Here is a 20,000-nt window from a genome sequence, read left to right on the forward strand (position 1 = left end):
GTCTGCTCAGCTCTTACTCTCCACAGGGGGCGCAGGTGAGCTGGACGCTGGACGGTTCAGAGGTCACCGAGGGGGTTCAGACCAGCGCAGAGAGCGAGCGGGACGGACGCTACAGCCGCAGCAGCGTCCTGAGCCTCAGCAAAGCACGCTGGGAAGCCGGCGAGCGCTTCGTCTGCAGAGTAACACATGACGGAGCTGCTCAGGAGAACTCGTTCCTCAAGAGCTCCGAGTGCTGATGTTTCTCCAGTGAAGAGCAGCAGGATTCACAGCAGTCTCCTGATTTACAGCTCAATACTCAAGCAGTCTTTCAATGTGCTGCCATTGCTGTTCATTCAATAAAGCTTCTGAACGCCTTACATTTGTGTCCGACTGCATCATTGATCAGTGTGTCCTTCACTAAAGTTTCAGCTGCTGTTGATGGATTGTAATAGTTGAGAACAGCTGTGTTTAGCAGTAAATGTGAACTGAAGCTCTTGGGGTTTGAACATGGTCTCTGGAGACGGAGCTGCTCTATTCTGAGATCATCAGAATCACTAAAGCTGTCAATGCAAATCTGATTTCAGCTCAAACTCACAGTTTCTCTGTTTGATCGGTTAAACGCTCTGAACTGGAACAGTTTCACTTCTGCTCATCAGAAATGAGTTATGAGTAAGAAATGAATTATCAGCTTGAGATGAAGGAGCTAAGTGAGAAACTGCTCAAGATTATGTTGCTGGTGATAGACAATGAATTTACAAAACATAAAAAAACACAATGCTATAACACTGGATCTGAGAAATATGGTGCCATTGTTTTTGTTTTTTATGAATTGATACACTGTAATTTTTCTTATTATAGTTGAGTCAAGCCCGTCTGTCACAGGACAGATCACAGTCTGATAGAGCTGATTTGACTCCTGACTCAGTTGTGAGCTCATGTGTAGTTCTGTGTTTGGTCTCTGTGTGTCAGTAGTGAGTGATAGTGTTTGAGCAGCTGCAGCATCAGTTCAGTCACTGTGACTCTGACTGACACAGGTTTTTGTACCACGCTTTATCACTGTGTGAATGTATCATCACCCACACAATCACCATCAGAATCTGTTCTGCAGTGGTAACTCTGACAGTAATAATGTCCAGCATCTTCAGTCTGGACTCCACTGATGGTCAGAGTGAAATCACTGTTAGATCCACTGCCACTGAATCTAGATGGAGTTCCTGACTGGAGAGTGTTTGCAGCATAAATCAGGAGTTTAGGAGCTTCTCCAGGTTTCTGTAAGTACCAGTGTAAAGGCTGAACACCCAAACCCTGGTAAACTTCAGGACTGGTTTTACAGGACATGGTAACTTTGTCTCCTGGTTGAACAGGTTTAACTGCAGGCGTCTGAGTGACTGTCACTCCAGCTGCTGATTCTACTTCAAGAAAAATGAACAAACATTCAGAATTCAGTATTTGTTGAAGGACAGTATTTCTGGCACAGATGGTCAGTTACAATAGAGTATGTTTATCTCCTCACCTGTGAAACAGTAGCTCGTGAAGATCCAGATGAAGATGGTGATGAAGCTCATGGTTGCTGTTGTTCAGATTCTCAAACTCACAGAGTTATAAAACCTCCTGAAGCTTGTGCTGAAATGCAAATCATCTCTATGTAAATCTGTGTACGGCTTACAGCAGATGATGCACATAAAACATCTTTTCTCATGTTATGAGTCAAAAACACTTATTCATGTGTCTAAAGCTCCAGGTTTTCTGATGTTTCAATCACAGTTGCATCTAGAAACACGTGTCACTGTGAACTCAATGAGAGGGCAAAAGTCATTCCAGAGGTCAAAGGTCATCAAAACATATTTTAAAAGCTGCTTTAATGATTTAAAACACTTTGAGAAATAAATGATCATTTAGATACTCAAAATTAAAATGTCTAATAAGTATGTGACAAATAAATGCATTTTCTGAATAATATAATTTAATTTGTTTATTTACTTTTTTATTTATAAATAATTTCTAGTTTTCATGCATCAAGAGACATTTAGATATGATGAGGCTGTTTTTATAAAAGTCAATCCAATTATCCAATATATCAGTGTGTGTGTGTGTGTTCATTTGAGTGTGACCAAGGATTTTGTACGATGCTTTATCACTGTGTAAACACAAGATCACCCACACAATAATCATCAGAATCTGTTCTGCAGTGAAAACTCTGACAGTAATAATGTCCAGCATCTTCAGTCTGGACTCCACTGATGGTCAGAGTGAAATCAGTCCCATCTTCTGTTCCATTCCCACTGAATCGACTGAAACTATCATCATAGAGATCGTTTACTCCAGTAATGATGAGTTTAGGAGCTTCTCCAGGTTTCTGCTGATACCAAGCTAAACCCCAGCTAGTTATTCCAGGATCAGTTTTACACTCTATAGTGGCGTCTTGTCGTTCAGAAACAGTCACAGCTTCAGGCTGAGTCACAGTGATTCCTCTGGATGCTGCTGACAACAACATTATATGTGTTCAATCAAATCAAATTCAACATTAAAGAGTCAAAAATGAGCATCTTTGACTTCTGTTACCTGGAATAAAAGCTGCCAGAATCCAGATGAAGCTGCTGAAGAGATTCATTGTGTTTGTTGGTTTTGTACCGTGGTAAACAGCAGTGTGTTATAAAGTGTTGAGTCTGAACGCTATAAACACTCGGAGCGCTGAAGCATGTGCTGATGCAAAGTGACTCTCTGTGGAAAAACCCTCCTGGAGGAAAACAGACATGAACATCCCCACATGCAGATGAAACCTGAGCCTCTAAACCTGTTTTAGTCTCATGATCCAGTGGTGTGTGTTTTCACTTCTTTAGAAATCTGGAAATCATGTCTTTTTCATTCTGTGTGAGTCTCTGGTTCAGACTGCAGGTTTCTCTTGATTCAGTGACAGAGCTGAAACATTCAGAGAAACAAGTGTGTCACTGTGAACTCAGTGTGAGGGCAAAGGTCATTTCAGAGGTCACAGGTCATCAAAACTTCTTAAAAATGCTTTGAGAAAAATACAATCTTTTAGAAACCCAAATGAAGATGTGTAAAGAAAATGTATCAATACAGAGATTTTCATCACTTTAGTCCAATAATCCATGACTGCTGTTGAGTCTCATATCAGTGTGTGTGTGTGTGTGTCTGTGTGTGTGTTTGTGTGTGTGTGTGTGTGTGTGTGTGAGTGTGTGTGTGTGTGTGTGTGTGTGTGTGTGAGTGTTCGTGTGTGTGTGCGTGTGTGTGTGAGTGTTCGTGTGTGTGTGAGTGTTCGTGTGTGTGTGTGAGTGTGTGTGTGAGTGTGTGTGTGTGTGTGAGTGTGTGTGTGTGTGTGTGTGTGTGTGTGAGTGTGAATGTGTGTGTGAGTGTGTTTGTTAGTGTGTTTGTGTGTGTGTGTGTGTGTGTGTGTGTGTGAGTGTGTTTGTTAGTGTGTTTGTGTGTGTGTGTGTGTGTGTGTGTGAGTGTGTGTGTGTGTGTGTGTGTGTGTGTGTGTGTGTGTGTGTGTGTCGTGGAGTTTGTGTTCATTTGAGTGTGAAGGAGGTTTTTGTACGACGCTTTCACTAGAATGAAACACTGTGGTTGACTTTTGGTGGAGGAACTAAACTGACGATCAGAAGTAAGTCTTTCTTAAATGATCTAATATAAATATATAATGTGTGTGTGTTTTAAATAGAGGTTTGATGTTATTTGATAACATTTGGCAACAATATTCTTAATTTATTAAAAAACAAAAACCATTAAAATTACTAACAAGTTCTACTTACATTTCACATCTTATTTAAAGTCAAATTTTCTTCTATTTTATTGATTGATTGCATCAGTTTTTCTATTTCAATTATTACATTTCGTCTACAATGTTAAGTCATATTTGGTGATTGTTCATATTTGTACTTAATGTTTTAAATTAGTATTTTTACACCTGAAGTTATGCAAACATTTAAAAATATTTTAATGAATGTATTTTTTATGATTTTTCATTTATTTCTTAATATATTTCAATAGGTGCATGACATAAAAGCTGAATAATGTAGACAGAATATAATCTAATTGCTGTCAATGTGAGTCAAAAAGACATTCAGTTGATAAACAAGTTAAAATAAATGATTTAAACTATTACGTTTATGTATAGTTGTTTATAAGAAAATGTCCTGAATGAGGATTGTTTTCAAATGAATAATATATTGAAGTAAACAATTATAAAATATCACAATAAAATTATCAGAGATGTTTTATAAAATCAGTTTAAACATTTTACTTATTTCAGAAAGTAACAAATTAGCATTTTACTGTACATCACGTTTACTTTAGAGAAGTGATATATTTATGAATAGAGTATACGGTATCTTATATTTGATCACTTAAAAAATATGTAAAATTTACAGTAAAAATAAAAGCAGTGTTTGCCAGACTTCTTGTTCTTCACTTCCAAAAATGTAACAGTGTTGTACTGTAAAATTACATGAAATGTCCAGTTAGATTTATTACAATTTTTCACTGTGTATAATAAAATAACTTACAGTGAACTGATGAACAGGTTTTCACTGTAGCATTGTTACAGTCTTGTACCATTAAAATAACTTTTTTTTTATAGTAATAATAGTAAATATGGGAGAATGATTTTAATCTTCATTCATGATATTTGTGTTATATGAATGAAAGTAGTGATGTGTAGTTACAGTAAAATGATGAACTGATTGTGATTTTCACAGTGAAGATTGCAGCTGCAGATGAATAAACTGTGTGTGTGTGTGTGTGTCTCTCTGTGTGTGTGTGTGTCTCTGTGTGTGTGTGTGTGTGTGCGCGTGTGTGTGTGTGTGCGTGTGTGTGTGTGTGTGTTTCAGCTGGTCCCGCAGTGAAGCCCTCCGTGTCTCTGCTGCCTCCCTCTTCTCTGCAGATCTCTGGAGACTCAGCCGCACTGCTCTGTCTGCTCAGCTCTTACTCTCCACAGGGGGCGCAGGTGAGCTGGACGCTGGACGGGTCAGAGGTCACCGAGGGGGTTCAGACCAGCGCAGAGAGCGAGCGGGACGGACGCTACAGCCGCAGCAGCGTCCTGAGCCTCAGCAAAGCACGCTGGGAAGCCGGCGAGCGCTTCGTCTGCAGAGTAACACATGACGGAGCTGCTCAGGAGAACTCGTTCCTCAAGAGCTCCGAGTGCTGATGTTTCTCCAGTGAAGAGCAGCAGGATTCACAGCAGTCTCCTGATTTACAGCTCAATACTCAAGCAGTCTTTCAATGTGCTGCCATTGCTGTTCATTCAATAAAGCTTCTGAACACCTTACATTTGTGTCAGACTGCATCATTGATCAGTGTGTCCTTCCTTCAGAGTCCTTCACTAAAGTTTCAGCTGCTGTTGATGGATTGTAATAGTTGAGAACAGCTGTGTTTAGCAGTAAATGTGAACTGAAGCTCTTGGGGTTTGAACATGGTCTCTGGAGACGGAGCTGCTCTATTCTGAGATCATCAGAATCACTAAAGCTGTCAATGCAAATCTGATTTCAGCTCAAACTCACAGTTTCTCTGTTTGATCGGTTAAACGCTCTGAACTGGAACAGTTTCACTTCTGCTCATCAGAAATGAGTTATGAGTAAGAAATTAATCATTAGTTCTAGATGAAGGAGCTAAGTTAATGCTAGTTTAATGCCTTATAGTTTAATGTGCAAAATGTAATGTACAAAACCACAACAAGATATTGCAATATAATTGTTTGCTTTGATATCTGTTTATCTCTCTGTTTTCTCTGAATCTGAGTATAGTTGCGTCAAACCCGTCTGTCACAGGACAGATCACAGTCTGATAGAGCTGATTTGACTCCTGACTCAGTTGTGAGTTCATGTGTAGTTCTGTGTTTGGTCTCTGTGTGTCAGTAGTGAGTGATAGTGTTTGAGCAGCTGCAGCATCAGTTCAGTCACTGTGACTCTGACTGACACAGGTTTTTGTACCACGCTTTATCACTGTGTGAACACCCTGCTACCACTGATGACATGAAAACTCAGACAGTAATAATGTCCAGCATCTTCAGTCTGGACTCCACTGATGGTCAGAGTGAAATCACTGTTAGATCCACTGCCACTGAATCTAGATGGAGTTCCTGACTGGAGAGTGTTTGCAGCATAAATCAGGAGTTTAGGAGCTTCTCCAGGTTTCTGTAAGTACCAGGATAAAGGCTGAACACCCCAACCCTGGTAAACTTCAGGACTGGTTTTACAGGACATGGTAACTTTGTCTCCTGGTTGAACAGGTTTCACTGCAGGCGTCTGAGTGACTGTCACTCCAGCTGCTGATTCTACTTCAAGAAAAATGAATCAACATTCAGAATTCAGTATTTGTTGAAGGACAGTATTTCTGGCACAGATGGTCAGTTACAATAGAGTATGTTTATCTCCTCACCTGTGAAACAGTAGCTCGTGAAGATCCAGATGAAGATGGTGATGAAGCTCATGGTTGATGTTGTTCAGATTCTCAAACTCACAGAGTTATAAAACCTCCTGAAGCTTGTGCTGAAATGCAAATCATCTCTATGTAAATCTGTGTACGGCTTACAGCAGATGATGCACATAAATCATTACAGTGTTCAGGATCTTATTTCATGTTATGAGTCAAAAACACATTAAAGTGTCTAAAGCTCCAGGTTTTCTGATGACTGAAATCACACTTTCATCAAGAAACAAGTATGTCACTGTAAACTCATGAGAGAGCAAAGGTTATTCCAGAAATCAAAGGTCATTGAAACATATTTTAAAAGCTGCTTTAATGATTTAAAACACTTTGAGAAAAAAAAAAATATCATTTAGATACCCAAAATCAAAATGTCTTATAAAAATGTGACTAATTCATGCATAATACATGAACTTAAGAAACATCACTATAGACAGCAGCGATGCATACTGGCTTTTATGATGCATTGTGGGAATGTTTTGAGCATGAGCGTGATGTCATCCCTGAGTAGTGCACTGACTAGTGAACTAAGGAGCTGATTGAGACACACTCTTACTGACTGACTCACATGTGAACATTTTCATGCTCAAATCATTGTTTATCAATAAGTGTGAACTTAAAAAAATAGAATAAAAATTACAACCAACTTAAACCAATGTTTAAATAAATAGTAATAAATATCTATTTTTAAAAAAAATCTATATTTTTTGCCTTTTATGACTCTTGCTTTGTACTTTTGCATTGATTTTAATGAAAAGCTGCTGAGCTTTCTTTGCTATGGAGCTGGTGTTGAGAGATCAGGTGAAGTTCTCCGTCAGATGAACACCAAGGAATTTGGTGCTCTTTATGATCTCCACAGAGGAGCCGTCGATGTTCAGAGGAGAGTGGTTGGTATGTGATCTCCTAAAGATCTCTTTTAATACCCATATGGAAATATAATATGATGTATATTGCTCTATATTAAAAGTGATATTTCCATATGTTACCCATAAGGTGATGCAGAATTTCCACATACATATATTCTCTGGATAGATGAAGATATAACTTTATAACACGTTAAATCCTCAGAGCAAAAGCTCTATATGTCTATATGTTAATAATATCTACTGTATGTGATGATTTTTTTTTCTGTGGTAATTGTATCAACCATATATGTGACTATATGATGATTAATTATCAAAGTTAGGATACTTTGATGAATAAAAAGTAAAAAAAAAAAAAAAAAGAAGCTATGTTTTTAAAATATAAATATTTTGTAATAACGATATACACTACTGGTCAGTAATTTGGGGTCAGTAATTTTTTTCTTTCTTTTCTTTTTAAATAAAATCAATACTTTTATTCAGCAAGGATGTGTTAAATTGATAAAAAGTGATAGTAAAGAAAATGTATTATTAGAATATATGTTATTGGATTTTTTTTTTTTAATAAATGCAGTTCTTTTTAACCTTTTATTGATCAAATATATGAGACAGCAGAACTGTTTCCAGCACTCATAATAAATCAGAATATTAGAATGATTTCTAAATGATCATGTGATAGACTGATGTTACATGTGACACTGAAGGCTGGAGGAATGATGCTGAAAATTCAGCTTTGCATCACAGGAATACATTTTTTTTTTTTAAAGTATATTCAAATAGAAAACTATTATTTTAAGTTGTAATAATATTTCACAATATTACTGTTTTTTCTGTATTTTTGATCAAATAAATGCAGGCTTGATGAGCAGAAGAAACTTCTTTCAAAAACATAAAAAAAAAAATAGTAATGTTTCCAAACTTTTGGTCTGTACTGTATATATATATGTTGAGCTGTTGAGCTTCAATCTCCATCATGTGATGGATCTATAAGAGCACAATGAATCAAATCAAAACCTCAAAGCTGTGCAGATCCAGTTTCCAGCATTTCTCTTCTCCCTACAGAGAGTCAGAATATGAGGAGAAAGAGCAAAAACAACAGAGTTTCAGATCCTCCTTTGAGCAGCTGCAGCATCAGTTCAGTCACTGTGACTCTGACTGACACAGGTTTTTGTACCACGCTTTATCACTGTGTGAACACACGATCACCCCCACAATAACCATCAGAACCTATTGTGCAGTGTAAATTCTTACAGTAATAATGTCCAGCATCTTCAGTCTGGACTCCACTGATGGTCAGAGTGAAATCACTGTTAGATCCACTGCCACTGAATCTAGATGGAGTTCCTGACTCAAGCTTTTTTACATAACGAATCAGGAGTTTAGGAGCTTCTCCAGGTTTCTGTAAGTACCAGAATATATAATCATCTCCATCTTTATCCCTGACCACATCAGTGCTGGTTTTACAGCTGATCTTCACTGTTTCTCCTGGTTGTGCTGCTGTTGAGGGACTCTGAGTGACGCTGATCTGTCCTCTACACTCTGAAACACACAAGAAGAAAATCAACTCAAAACTTTGACAATATACTTGAAGAAATGAATTGATATCAAACTTGTGCTGCACAAACCTTGAGCAAACGCTGTGAGAGTCCAGATGAAGATGATGATGAAGGTCATGTTGATGAAGATTGTTGTGTGTGTCAGTGATGAAGTGTTAAACTCACAGCACTATAAACACTCTCAGAGCACTGAAGCATCTGATCAATATGCAAATGAACTGATCCTGTATTTAAATGAGCTTCTAAATGAAGTTTGCTCATTCATTTCATCCTGTCACTGATTGTATGTTTCTAGAGATTGTAACCTGGAAATAATTTCCGACATTAAAACTTGTTATTAACGTCAACATCCAAAAAAGTTTCAAAGGAATGTGCCTGAAAGTGATACACGGGCCTCATTTTTACCTAAATCATTTACAATTTATTTGAGTAGATATTAAAAATGTATAAGGTGTGCATTGTAATGAACACATTACTGTTGTTTTTAAGACTGTAAATCCTTCTCCTCAAATGCTATTGAACTTCAACATTTCTCATATTATCACAGTTTATTTGCTATGGTTTAGAAAATGGTTGTAACGGAGCAAACCAGACAGGAGACGTGCGGATCCATATGCAAGGCTTTTATTGACATGACATGGTCAGAAACGGGCATAGATCAGGTGATGGCTAACAGGCGTGTAGAAGGAAAGGCTAGAGCGGTCCGAGAAACAAGCAAGGGTCAGTCCACGGCAAACGTAATCCAGCAGGGTGAGACAAGAGGGATAATCCAGGTACAAGCAAGGTCCAGGCAGGGGCAAACAGTATCCAAACAGGGCTAAACAAGAGAGGTAATCCGAGGCAATCATACAAAGAAGAGAACACAGGGAAACAGGCAAGGCAGGACTAAGAGTAAACTTATACCTCAAAAAAGCAGGCTCCGTAGGGTAGCTATCAGCTAACTATTGATAAGCGCATACAATACTCGGCAGCCTGAAGGTGTCTGAGTGTTTATATAGTGAATGTAATCAGCATTTTCAGCAGTGTGTTTGAGATCAGTGCCTTCAGCTGTGTGTGCAATTAGTGCAATGGGTGATGGGAACTGTAGTCCGGGGTGAAGTGCAACAGTGGCTGTAGTGCCGGAGTCCATGTAGTGAGCGGGTGACCTCTGGTGGTGAATGGATGGAAGTTCATATACCAGATTCGTGACAATGGTAATAAAATATGACAAGAACTCAGAGTTAAACTGTGTCAGAACAAACTCATCCTGATTTTGTTAGATAACTTTGATAGAAAGGTGTGTAATGGATTACAATTAACCAAAACTTCAGACAGCTGTCAATATGACAATATTTACACAACTATCTATACTCCGTTGACCAATTACCAAGCAATGCTTTATTTTTGTTCAGTCTGTGGTGTGAAAAGCTTGCATTAGCAACTCAGGAAAAAACACGTAAGCAAAACATGGTCAGGTCGAAGTGTATTTTTTGGTCCCAGTTATTATTATTATTTTATCAATTTCACTAGTAGTCCACTGTATGAAGAATTGGGTATAATATGTCACAGTTTGATATATATATATCAAAAATTATATGTGGTGTCTGAATAATTGTTGGTTTGACTGCATTAATTCTTATTAAAACTACAAAGTCATTCAGTCAAGAGCAGTGAGTGATTTTCTTTCTTTTATTTTTTTGGATTAACATTACATCAATTAGTAGCTAAATTAGACGCAGTCACCTGAGACAATGAATGCATCCAATATAATACACATCTGATTTTTTTTCTCATCTGTTATCTTCCACTTAAGACATAACCATAGTTTTTTCGAACATACTTTACAAGATGGGTATTTTGACAAATTCTGTATGTATTTGCCGGTACAAGAGCAAGAAGAGGCAAATTCTGTGTTGAAGCATTTTGAAACGCCTCTCTCTGTGTGCGTCCTGAACACCAGAACACCTCGGCTGCTGAAATGAGCTCTTTCTTTTCTGTTCAATCTGCGTACTCTGTCTATAGAGATCAGTGATACTGAATTTAAGATCAACTTTAGTAGATTAATCTGACTCTCTCATATTAGACTTTAATTCCCAAATATTATATTAAATCCATGGATGTTCCTGCAGGTTTTTATCAGACATGAGGATCATCACACACATATCTCTGTCAGTCTCTGAGTTTGATGAGGAGTCACGTCACACATGATATAATACATGTTCACTCTTTATAAATCTTTATCAAATAAATGTACATATGGTGATATGCGTATGTTTTTTAAAGGTGCCATCTGTCATATCTGGCAAAAAAAATCAAGTCATACTCCACATTCCATACCAGATGGGGGCAGTATGCCTCAATAAAGTGAATTGGTCTACTCTAGAGTAACAAACGAGAAACGGCAGTCTCTAAGCTCCGCCCCTACCTTCACAACAACACTAGAGCATAGCCGAAGCCTATAAGACAGCGGTTCTCAATTGCAGTCCTCGCGCCCCACTGCTCTGCACATTTTGAACGTTTCTCTTAGCGCTTCAGACATTTGTTCTATTCGAACATAAGTGCCCTGCGAAGTGGACATCACAGGATATTCAGCCATGATTCCAGTTCGAATCGAACGTAGCTATATGTTCCAATCAAAGTGCATTGAAGTGTGCAAGACGTGAATTTAAATTGTATCGATTTACAGAGGTATATGATGTCACAGTTGTCCATGTTTAAAGACGCTGCACAGCACAAATCAGTGAATGAATGTTTCGATGTGAGGTAAACTTCTACAGATTTCCCCTGCTCAGAGAGTAGGGAGCAATGAACATTTAGAACACAGTTCATGCACGGAGTTCATTTCTAACGAGCTGATTATCTGAATCAGGTGTGTTAACAAAGAGAAACGTGCAAAATATGCTATAAGAGGACGTTTTGCCTCTTTTGTGATTTTGAAACATGACATCTTCAAGCTACTCCCCTTCACCTTTACCAGTGAATATGTTCATATTCGTTTTGTTCATATTACATTGAGTTGTAAATACACATTATTGGAATTAAATTAATTTGACAGACAGCATACTGTCAACATCATTGGTCAACATCAGACAGCTGATGACCAAGCTAGCGCCAACTAACGTAACCAGAGCTGCCAACTCTCTAGCATTCACCGTGAGACACACGCAATTGACTCTTTTCACACGCTTTCACGCCACACATCAATTTTCTCACGTACAGAAAAACCACGAAGCAAAGAGGACACGGAGACCAACAGACTAGACAGAGCAGGTTACTTATGATATAAAAAAATGGGTAAGTTATAGCTAGCTAATTATCAAACGCAGCTATGGTTAGCCATCGCTAACATTAGCACGTTTATAGAACAGCCTTCGATACATTTCTATGTTATAACTTCCCGAAAAAAAAATACACAAACATATAAAACAAACTTCTAGCGAAATACTAACAGCATCTAACTTACCAATCCAAAAGAAATGTTGCAAGTTCGGTGTCCGACCTCATTTCTTTCAGGTCCATCAGTTGGTTTACTCTGTTGTTTACTCTGGTTCAGCTCCTTTTCTTATCGGATTTGATTTGTGATTCAGAGCGCGGTTGTTTCCCTGTAGCGGGTGGTGGTCTCTTGCCAAGGGCTTAAGTCACATGAAGTAGTGGGCTGTACTTTCCACATGATTGACATCAGGTTAGATTACGCCAACAAGCCGTGCGAGTTATTCGTGTATTGCAGGTTGGCTGGTGGTTATGTTGCCCGCATACCGGCTCCCATGGCCGAAACTGGTATTACGACACCTGTCGGCCCGGGGCTAGTAATGCTACTGCTAATTAAGGTTGATATCTCTGCAGCACTATAACTTGAAATTTTTTTAATGACATCATCGCCCTTATTTCTCCTCATACTTTTGATGCGTGTAGGTCATTTTTTGAATATTTTTAGCTCAATTTTTGCACATGGCACCTTTAATGGTTAACTGCAGCTGTCGGGTAATCTGGTCTTTCATTTGAAAATTAATGTTTATATCATTGTTAATCTTTCCTGCATGAATATTTACATAAATTAGGTCACACTTTATTTTAAGGTCCAATTCTCATTATCAATTAACCATTAACTATGACTTTTGCCTCAATTAATTCCTAATTTGATGCTTATTAATAGTTTATAATGTAGTTGTTAAGTTTAGGGTATTGGGTAGGATTATGGATGTCATGCATTATATGTTCTTTAAAAGCACTAATAAACAGCCAATATGTTAATAACAGACATGCTAATAAGCAACTAGTTATTAGTGAGAATTTGATCCTATACTAAAGTGTTACCATAAATTATATTAATTATAATTTTCTCTGAAATTGAGAAACATTTTATATGATGCTGATAATATCTTCATTATGAGGCATGAACTTAACAAATCAATGAGGGATTTATTAAACTGATGAAGCAGAACATGTTTATGATGTTGATGATGCAGTTTAGAAAGATTGAGGATAAATCATAAATGAAGAAACTCATAAATATAGTGAAGGATGGAAAAATATCCACTAAAGATCGAAAGTGGATGGATTTCTTCATGAAGGACTGAAAATATCAGGAGACAAAAATAACTTCAGAAAAATCATAATCAAAAACAAATGATGAAGCTCAACAAAACTGATGTTTATTGTAAGATGATATTAATATGTTTTTTCCCTGTTGAGTGAGTGATAGTGTTTGAGCAGCTGCAGCATCAGTTCAGTCACTGTGACTCTGACTGACACAGGTTTTTGTACCACGCTTTATCACTGTGTGAACACATCACCACTGTGGTAACTCTGACAGTAATAATGTCCAGCATCTTCAGTCTGGACTCCACTGATGGTCAGAGTGAAATCAGTCCCACCTTCTGTTCCATTCCCACTGAATCGATTGAAACTCTCATCATAGAGATCATTTACCAAATAAATGATGAGTTTAGGAGCTTCTCCAGGTTTCTGCTGATACCAAGCTAAACCCCAGCTAGTTATTCCAGGATCAGTTTTACACTCTATAGTGGCGTCTTGTCGTTCAGAAACAGTCACAGCTTCAGGCTGAGTCACAGTGATTCCTCTGGATGCTGCTGACAACAACATTATATGTGTTCAATCAAATCAAATCAACATTAAAGAGTCAAAAATGAGCATCTTTGACTTCTGTTACCTGGAATAAAAGCTGCCAGAATCCAGATGAAGCTGCTGAAGAGATTCATTGTGTTTGTTGGTTTTGTACCGTGGTAAACAGCAGTGTGTTATAAAGTGTTGAGTCTGAACGCTATAAACACTCGGAGCGCTGAAGCATGTGCTGATGCAAAGTGACTCTCTGTGGAAAAACCCTCCTGGAGGAAAACAGACATGAACATCCCCACATGCAGATGAAACCTGAGCCTCTAAACCTGTTTTAGTCTCATGATCCAGTGGTGTGTGTTTTCACTTCTTTAGAAATCTGGAAATCATGTCTTTTTCATTCTGTGTGAGTCTCTGGTTCAGACTGCAGGTTTTCTCTTGATTCAGTGACAGAGCTGAAACATTCAGAGAAACAAGTGTGTCACTGTGAACTCAGTGTGAGGGCAAAGGTCATTTCAGAGGTCACAGGTCATCAAAACTTATAAAAATTGCTTTGAGAAAAATACAATCTTTTAGAAACCCAAATGAAGATGTGTAAAGAAAATGTATCAATACAGAGATTTTCATCACTTCAGTCCAATAATCCATGACTGCTGTTGAGTCTCATATCAGTGTGTGTGTGTGTGTGTGTGTGTGTGTTTGTGTGTGTGTGTGAGTGTGTGTGAGTGTGTTTGTGTGTGTGTGTGTGTGTGAGTGTGTGTGTGTGTGTGTGTTTGTGTGTGTGTGAGTGTGTTTGTGTGTGTGTGTGTGTGTGTTTGTGTGTGTGTGTGTGTGTGTGAGTGTGTGTGTGTGTGAGAGTGTGTGTGTGTGTGTTTGTTTGTGTGTGTGTGTTTGTGTGTGTGTGTGTGTGTGTGTGTGTAAGTGTGTGTGTGTGTGTGTGTGTGTGTGTGTGTGTGAGTGTCGTGGAGTTTGTGTTCATTTGAGTGTGAAGGAGGTTTTTGTACGACGCTTTCACTAGAATGAAACACTGTGGTGGACTTTTGGTGGAGGAACTAAACTGACGATCAGAAGTAAGTCTTTCTTAAATGATCTAATATAAATATATAATGTGTGTGTGTTTAAATAGAGGTTTAATGTTATTTGATAACATTTGGCAACAATATTATTCATTTCTTTAAATAGATTTTACTAAGAAGCTCTAATTAGATTTCACATCTTATTTATAGTCAAGTTTTATTTATTTATAAAAACATAAAAAATTTATTTATTAAATCTGTGCATCCTCTATTTGCGTATCCTGTGCGCTTTTGTCATTGGCGGAGCAGTCGGTCAATCCCACCTTTCCAGTAAATACGACTTGTGATTGGACTGTACGTCAGCAGACAGCAAAGCATTGGCCAAGAGCAGAAGGCCCTCCCTCCAGGCTTTTTTTTTTATTTGCGAGGTTTCATTTTCGCTCAGTCTGAGTTTCAGAGTTTCAGAGCAGAGCTGCGTGACAACGCTGCCACAAATCACGTGAGACGCGAGCTCGCAACCGTGTGGGCGTATCTCCGCAAAGTGGGTGTTGTAAACTCAGCTCTGAAAAAATAGTCTGCAATAGGAGTGCAAATGTAATGCAATGTAATAAGTTTCGCCCTTTCGAACCTCAGTTTTCAGAGTTTGAAAACTTTTTTTCACACATTCGCACACCAGTTTTCAGATCACTATTTACAAGGTTTCAAACCTGGAAAACAATCTAATACAGTGGGAGAACAGTGACAAATTTGAATCTCTGAAAAATTATTTGCGCAACATCGTAAAAAAATGTTGCAGTTCTGAAGAAGGAAATCTCAAAAACAACATAATGTTTGCAGAGATATTTTTATTTTCTTTACATTTTGCAAGCTTGCAAATCTTATTTTTCGATCTTGCAAAACTTTTTTTTTGTAAGATTTTGAGTTTTCGAACACTTAGTTTCAACCTTTCAGACCTGTATTTTCAGTTTTGAATCATGGCAGCATTTAAATCCCATAGATTTGACTCCTGACTCAGTTGTGAGCTCATGTGTAGTTCTGTGTTTGGTCTCTGTGTGTCAGTAGTGAGTGATAGTGTTTGAGCAGCTGCAGCATCAGTTCAGTCACTGTGACTCTGACTGACACAGGTTTTTGTACCACGCTTTATCACTGTGTGAACACTGGACCACTGTGGTAACTCTGACAGTAATAATGTCCAGCATCTTCAGTCTGGACTCCACTGATGGTCAGAGTGAAATCACTGTTAGATCCACTGCCACTGAATCTAGATGGAGTTCCTGACTTAAGGCGGTTAGCCCAGTAAATCAGGAGTTTAGGAGCTTCTCCAGGTTTCTGTAAGTACCAAAATAAATAATCATCCCCTGCACCATCCCTGTACACATCAGTGCTGGTTTTACAGCTGATCGTCACTGTTTCTCCTGGTTGAGCTGCTGTCGTTGAGGGACTCTGAGTGACGCTGATCTGTCCTCTACACTCTGAAACACACAACAAGAAGAAAATCAACTCAAAACTTTGACAATATACTTGAAGAAATGAATTGATATCAAACTTGTGCTGCACAAACCTTGAGCAAACGCTGTGAGAGTCCAGATGAAGATGATGATGAAGGTCATGTTGATGAAGATTGTTGTGTGTGTCAGTGATGAAGTGTTAAACTCACAGCACTATAAACACTCTCAGAGCACTGAAGCATCTGATCAATATGCAAATGAACTGATCCTGTATTTAAATGAGCTTCTAAATGATGTTTGCTCATTCATTTCATCCTGTCAAGCATTGTATCTGTAGATCATGCTGTCTAATCCTATCTTTTTCTTTTTTACAATTATTTTGACTGGTTATCTTCTGTCGGTTTATTACAGGATTGGACTATGATTATGGATTTACTAATAACTTTAAACATTTTGATTATCCAATGTTTTTGTACATCAATTAAACATGTTTTTCAGCTCAGTTGGTTTGAGGGATCTTAAGAAACATCACTATAGACAGCAGCGATGCATACTGGCTTTTATGATGCATTGTGGGAATGTTTTGAGCATGAGCGTGATGTCATCCCTGAGTAGTGCACTGACTAGTGAACTAAGGAGCTGATTGAGACACACTCTTACTGACTGACTCACATGTGAACATTTTCATGCTCAAATCATGGTTTATCAATAAGTGTGAACTTAAAAAAAGCATAAAATTTACAACCAACTTAAACCACATGAAAAAATCCCTGATGGTGTAAAATGTGTAAAGATTAAATATTTAAATAAATAGTGATAAATGTCTATTTAAAATAAATCAAAAATGTCAGTAGCATTACAATTTAGTCTCATGGACATATTTTTGTATTTTATGGCTGTTGATTTGATTGTAAAGATGAAGGTTGACACGACTGAAAAGGACAAATTAAAGTCTCGATATTTAGGTGCATTCGACTTCACACAGCGCTGCGCAAACCGATCGCAATCTGTCTTGAAGCAGTGCATGCCGGTTAGAAATTTTGTCCAACTTGAGACGGCGTCGACGCCACATGACTGTCACGTGTGGCATCAAAGTACCGTGAGAATGTTTAAAGAGCAGTCGGCTGATTCAGCCACCGCGGTTTCTCCAGACTGACTGCAGGAGCGCTGATGCTGACACAGCTGCTTCACGATTGGCCAGATTCACCACATGACAATGATCATGTGTGTTCGGTGTTTATACAACATTTGCTATTCCAATAATGGCCACAAATCTGTGTTCTTAGAATGGTAAAAGCTTTTTAATGTAGTCGCCTGTTGTATTGAGTCACGTTTATCATACAACAAAGATAAAAGTATATATACCCCACTGTATTAGTATTTAAATAGTATTATTATGTTGAACTTTATTCTTGAAAATATGGCACTGTGTTAAGCAGTATAAAAAAAGTGTGTGGGCCGGATCTGGGCCGAAACTGCTTACTGTCTGGGCAATGACTTGCAGACAGCGTTTATTTTGCACGAAGTCACCTCATGAACTGATATTGGACAGGCTTCTGAGGCAGAGTAATCGTATACAGCATGATCTACAGCTAAATATAGAAAGTTTGGTGATGACTAAGTGGATATTTCGTTTAAAACGTACACTGAAAAAATAAAAAATAAAAATAGGGCCTGCTATTTTCACCTGCTGGAGAGAACACTCTTTGCTGCTTTGACTGCAGGGGCCCTGCTGTTCACCCTCGTTACTCAAAGTAAAGAGGGGCCTGCTGTTCTTTCCCTCCTTTTGAGGGGAGAATACCCCTCTGTTAGCCAGTAGGAATAGCTCAGTAACATTATCTTTTCTCTTTTGCAGGAATGGAACAAGGTTGGTTTTGGGGGGTTCTTCTTCAGGCAGTCATACCTCTCATTATGTTTGGGGGGTTAATGTTTAAGCTCTTGTATGTTCAGTTAATTTGGGAGCAAGAACCCCCATGAGGAACCATACCGCCAAAGATAAATTGTGTTTAATAAACTCAGGTAACTTGCCAAAGTGGTCCTTTCTGAAATGGAGCGCAGCGTTAGTTCAGTCAGGCCACGGAGGCATATGCTGTGTCCAGCTGATGCGGTCAGCTGTCAAATCGCTCCAATCACCACCTCTCTCCTATTAGACACGGGACATATATTTACGTGGCACCACTGCTCGGTAAGTATGCTCAACAGCTCGCAACCCTCCCTCCCTCCCCATTATAAGCATGAGCACATTACTGCACTGAGAGACACTCATCCTTATAACCAGAATACAGGATAGACACCCCAGTGCCACATCTACACGATTACCACTGTTTGCTTTTAAAGACATTATTAAGAGTCTTAATTGTCATGTATTTCCACGCTGATGGTTCTGGGGGATTCATGTTTAAGCTCTTAATTAATTAATTAATTTGGGAGCAAGAACCCCCATAGGGAACCATACGGCCAAAGATAAATTGTGTTCAATAAACTCAAGTAACTTACCAAAGTGGTTCCTGCCTGAAATGCCCTATATGTCCATATGTTAATAATATCTATGTGATGATTTTTTTTTTCGTGGTATATGTAGCAGCCATATATGTGAATTTATGCAATTTTATTAAAACAAGATATAGACAAAATTTATATATGTATATATATAAAATACATGTCTATCTTGCTTATATAATATCTATATGTACAAGTTTTTATAATGGATATGCATGTAAATTGATATATACGTCCAAAATATTTTTTTTACATACTGTACATAAATATACATATGTGTATGGAAATTTTATAAATGCACTTGTATATATTACATTTGTGTAAGAAAGATCACAATCATTTCAACAGTAGTGTAATAAATCAGCAGAGACATTGTTTGATCTTTATGTGAAGCATTTGCTGAACCGACCTGAAAGAGAGTTTCAGATCCTCCTTTGAGCAGCTGCAGCATCAGTTCAGTCACTGTGACTCTGACTGACACAGGTTTTTGTACCACGCTTTATCACTGTGTGAACACACGATCACCCACACAATTATTACTAGAATCTGTTCTGCAGTGAAAACTCTGACAGTAATAATGTCCAGCATCTTCAGTCTGGACTCCACTGATGGTCAGAGTGAAATCACTGTTAGATCCACTGCCACTGAATCTAGATGGAGTTCCTGTGTAGAGATCTTTTACTCGATAAATCAGGAGTTTAGGAGCTTCTCCAGGTTTCTGTAAGTACCAGAATAAATAAACCCCCCAACTATTACTGAGCACATCTTTGCTGGTTTTGCAGCTGATCGTCACTGTTTCTCCTGGTTGTGCTGCTGCTGTTGAGGGACTCTGAGTGACGCTGATCTGTCCTCTACACTCTGAAACACACAACAAGAAGAAAATCAACTCAAAACTTTGACAATATACTTGAAGAAATGAATTGATATCAAACTTGTGCTGCACAAACCTTGAGCAAACGCTGTGAGAGTCCAGATGAAGATGATGATGAAGGTCATGTTGATGAAGATTGTTGTGTGTGTCAGTGATGAAGTGTTAAACTCACAGCACTATAAACACTCTCAGAGCACTGAAGCATCTGATCAATATGCAAACACACTCACATCATTTACCTGAAGACAGCAGTATCTTTGCTCACAGATTTAGAA

General features: G+C 38.2%; 1 long non-coding RNA gene and 6 gene segments (V, D, J or C); 1 reads left to right on the forward strand and 6 right to left on the reverse strand.

The window, feature by feature from the left end:
• LOC132124408 (uncharacterized) overlaps positions 1 to 356 on the forward strand; it is a 1,897-nt gene extending 1,541 nt beyond the window's left edge. The window contains exon 2 of the long non-coding RNA XR_009426760.1: positions 1 to 356. This exon is cut by the window's left edge and continues 81 nt beyond it. This is a non-coding gene — a long non-coding RNA (uncharacterized LOC132124408).
• A 1,757-nt stretch (positions 357 to 2,113) lies between these two features.
• LOC132124420 (immunoglobulin kappa variable 1-12-like) lies at positions 2,114 to 2,855 on the reverse strand. The segment is given in 2 exon segments: positions 2,114 to 2,460; positions 2,542 to 2,855. Coding segments are annotated over 2 exon segments (396 nt in total).
• Positions 2,856 to 5,918: 3,063 nt separating this feature from the next.
• LOC132124386 (Ig kappa chain V region K29-213-like) lies at positions 5,919 to 6,449 on the reverse strand. The segment is given in 2 exon segments: positions 5,919 to 6,268; positions 6,373 to 6,449. Coding segments are annotated over 2 exon segments (387 nt in total).
• A 1,905-nt stretch (positions 6,450 to 8,354) lies between these two features.
• Positions 8,355 to 9,019, reverse strand: LOC132124381 (Ig kappa chain V-III region PC 7183-like). The segment is given in 2 exon segments: positions 8,355 to 8,822; positions 8,909 to 9,019. Coding segments are annotated over 2 exon segments (405 nt in total).
• A 4,445-nt stretch (positions 9,020 to 13,464) lies between these two features.
• LOC132124398 (immunoglobulin kappa variable 1-8-like) lies at positions 13,465 to 14,400 on the reverse strand. The segment is given in 2 exon segments: positions 13,465 to 13,908; positions 13,989 to 14,400. Coding segments are annotated over 2 exon segments (366 nt in total).
• A 1,650-nt stretch (positions 14,401 to 16,050) lies between these two features.
• LOC132124394 (immunoglobulin kappa variable 4-1-like) lies at positions 16,051 to 16,593 on the reverse strand. The segment is given in 2 exon segments: positions 16,051 to 16,379; positions 16,469 to 16,593. Coding segments are annotated over 2 exon segments (378 nt in total).
• A 2,615-nt stretch (positions 16,594 to 19,208) lies between these two features.
• The window catches only part of LOC132124383 (Ig kappa chain V region 3547-like), a 936-nt gene continuing 144 nt past the window's right edge, over positions 19,209 to 20,000 (reverse strand). Inside the window, 2 exon segments of the V gene segment in view lie at positions 19,209 to 19,712; positions 19,802 to 20,000. The exon segment at positions 19,802 to 20,000 is cut by the window's right edge and continues 144 nt beyond it. Coding sequence covers positions 19,357 to 19,712; positions 19,802 to 19,850 — 405 coding nt within the window.

The sequence above is a fragment of the Carassius carassius genome, chromosome 42 (genome assembly GCF_963082965.1).
Source record: "Carassius carassius chromosome 42, fCarCar2.1, whole genome shotgun sequence".
Taxonomy (NCBI): Eukaryota; Metazoa; Chordata; class Actinopteri; order Cypriniformes; family Cyprinidae; genus Carassius; species Carassius carassius.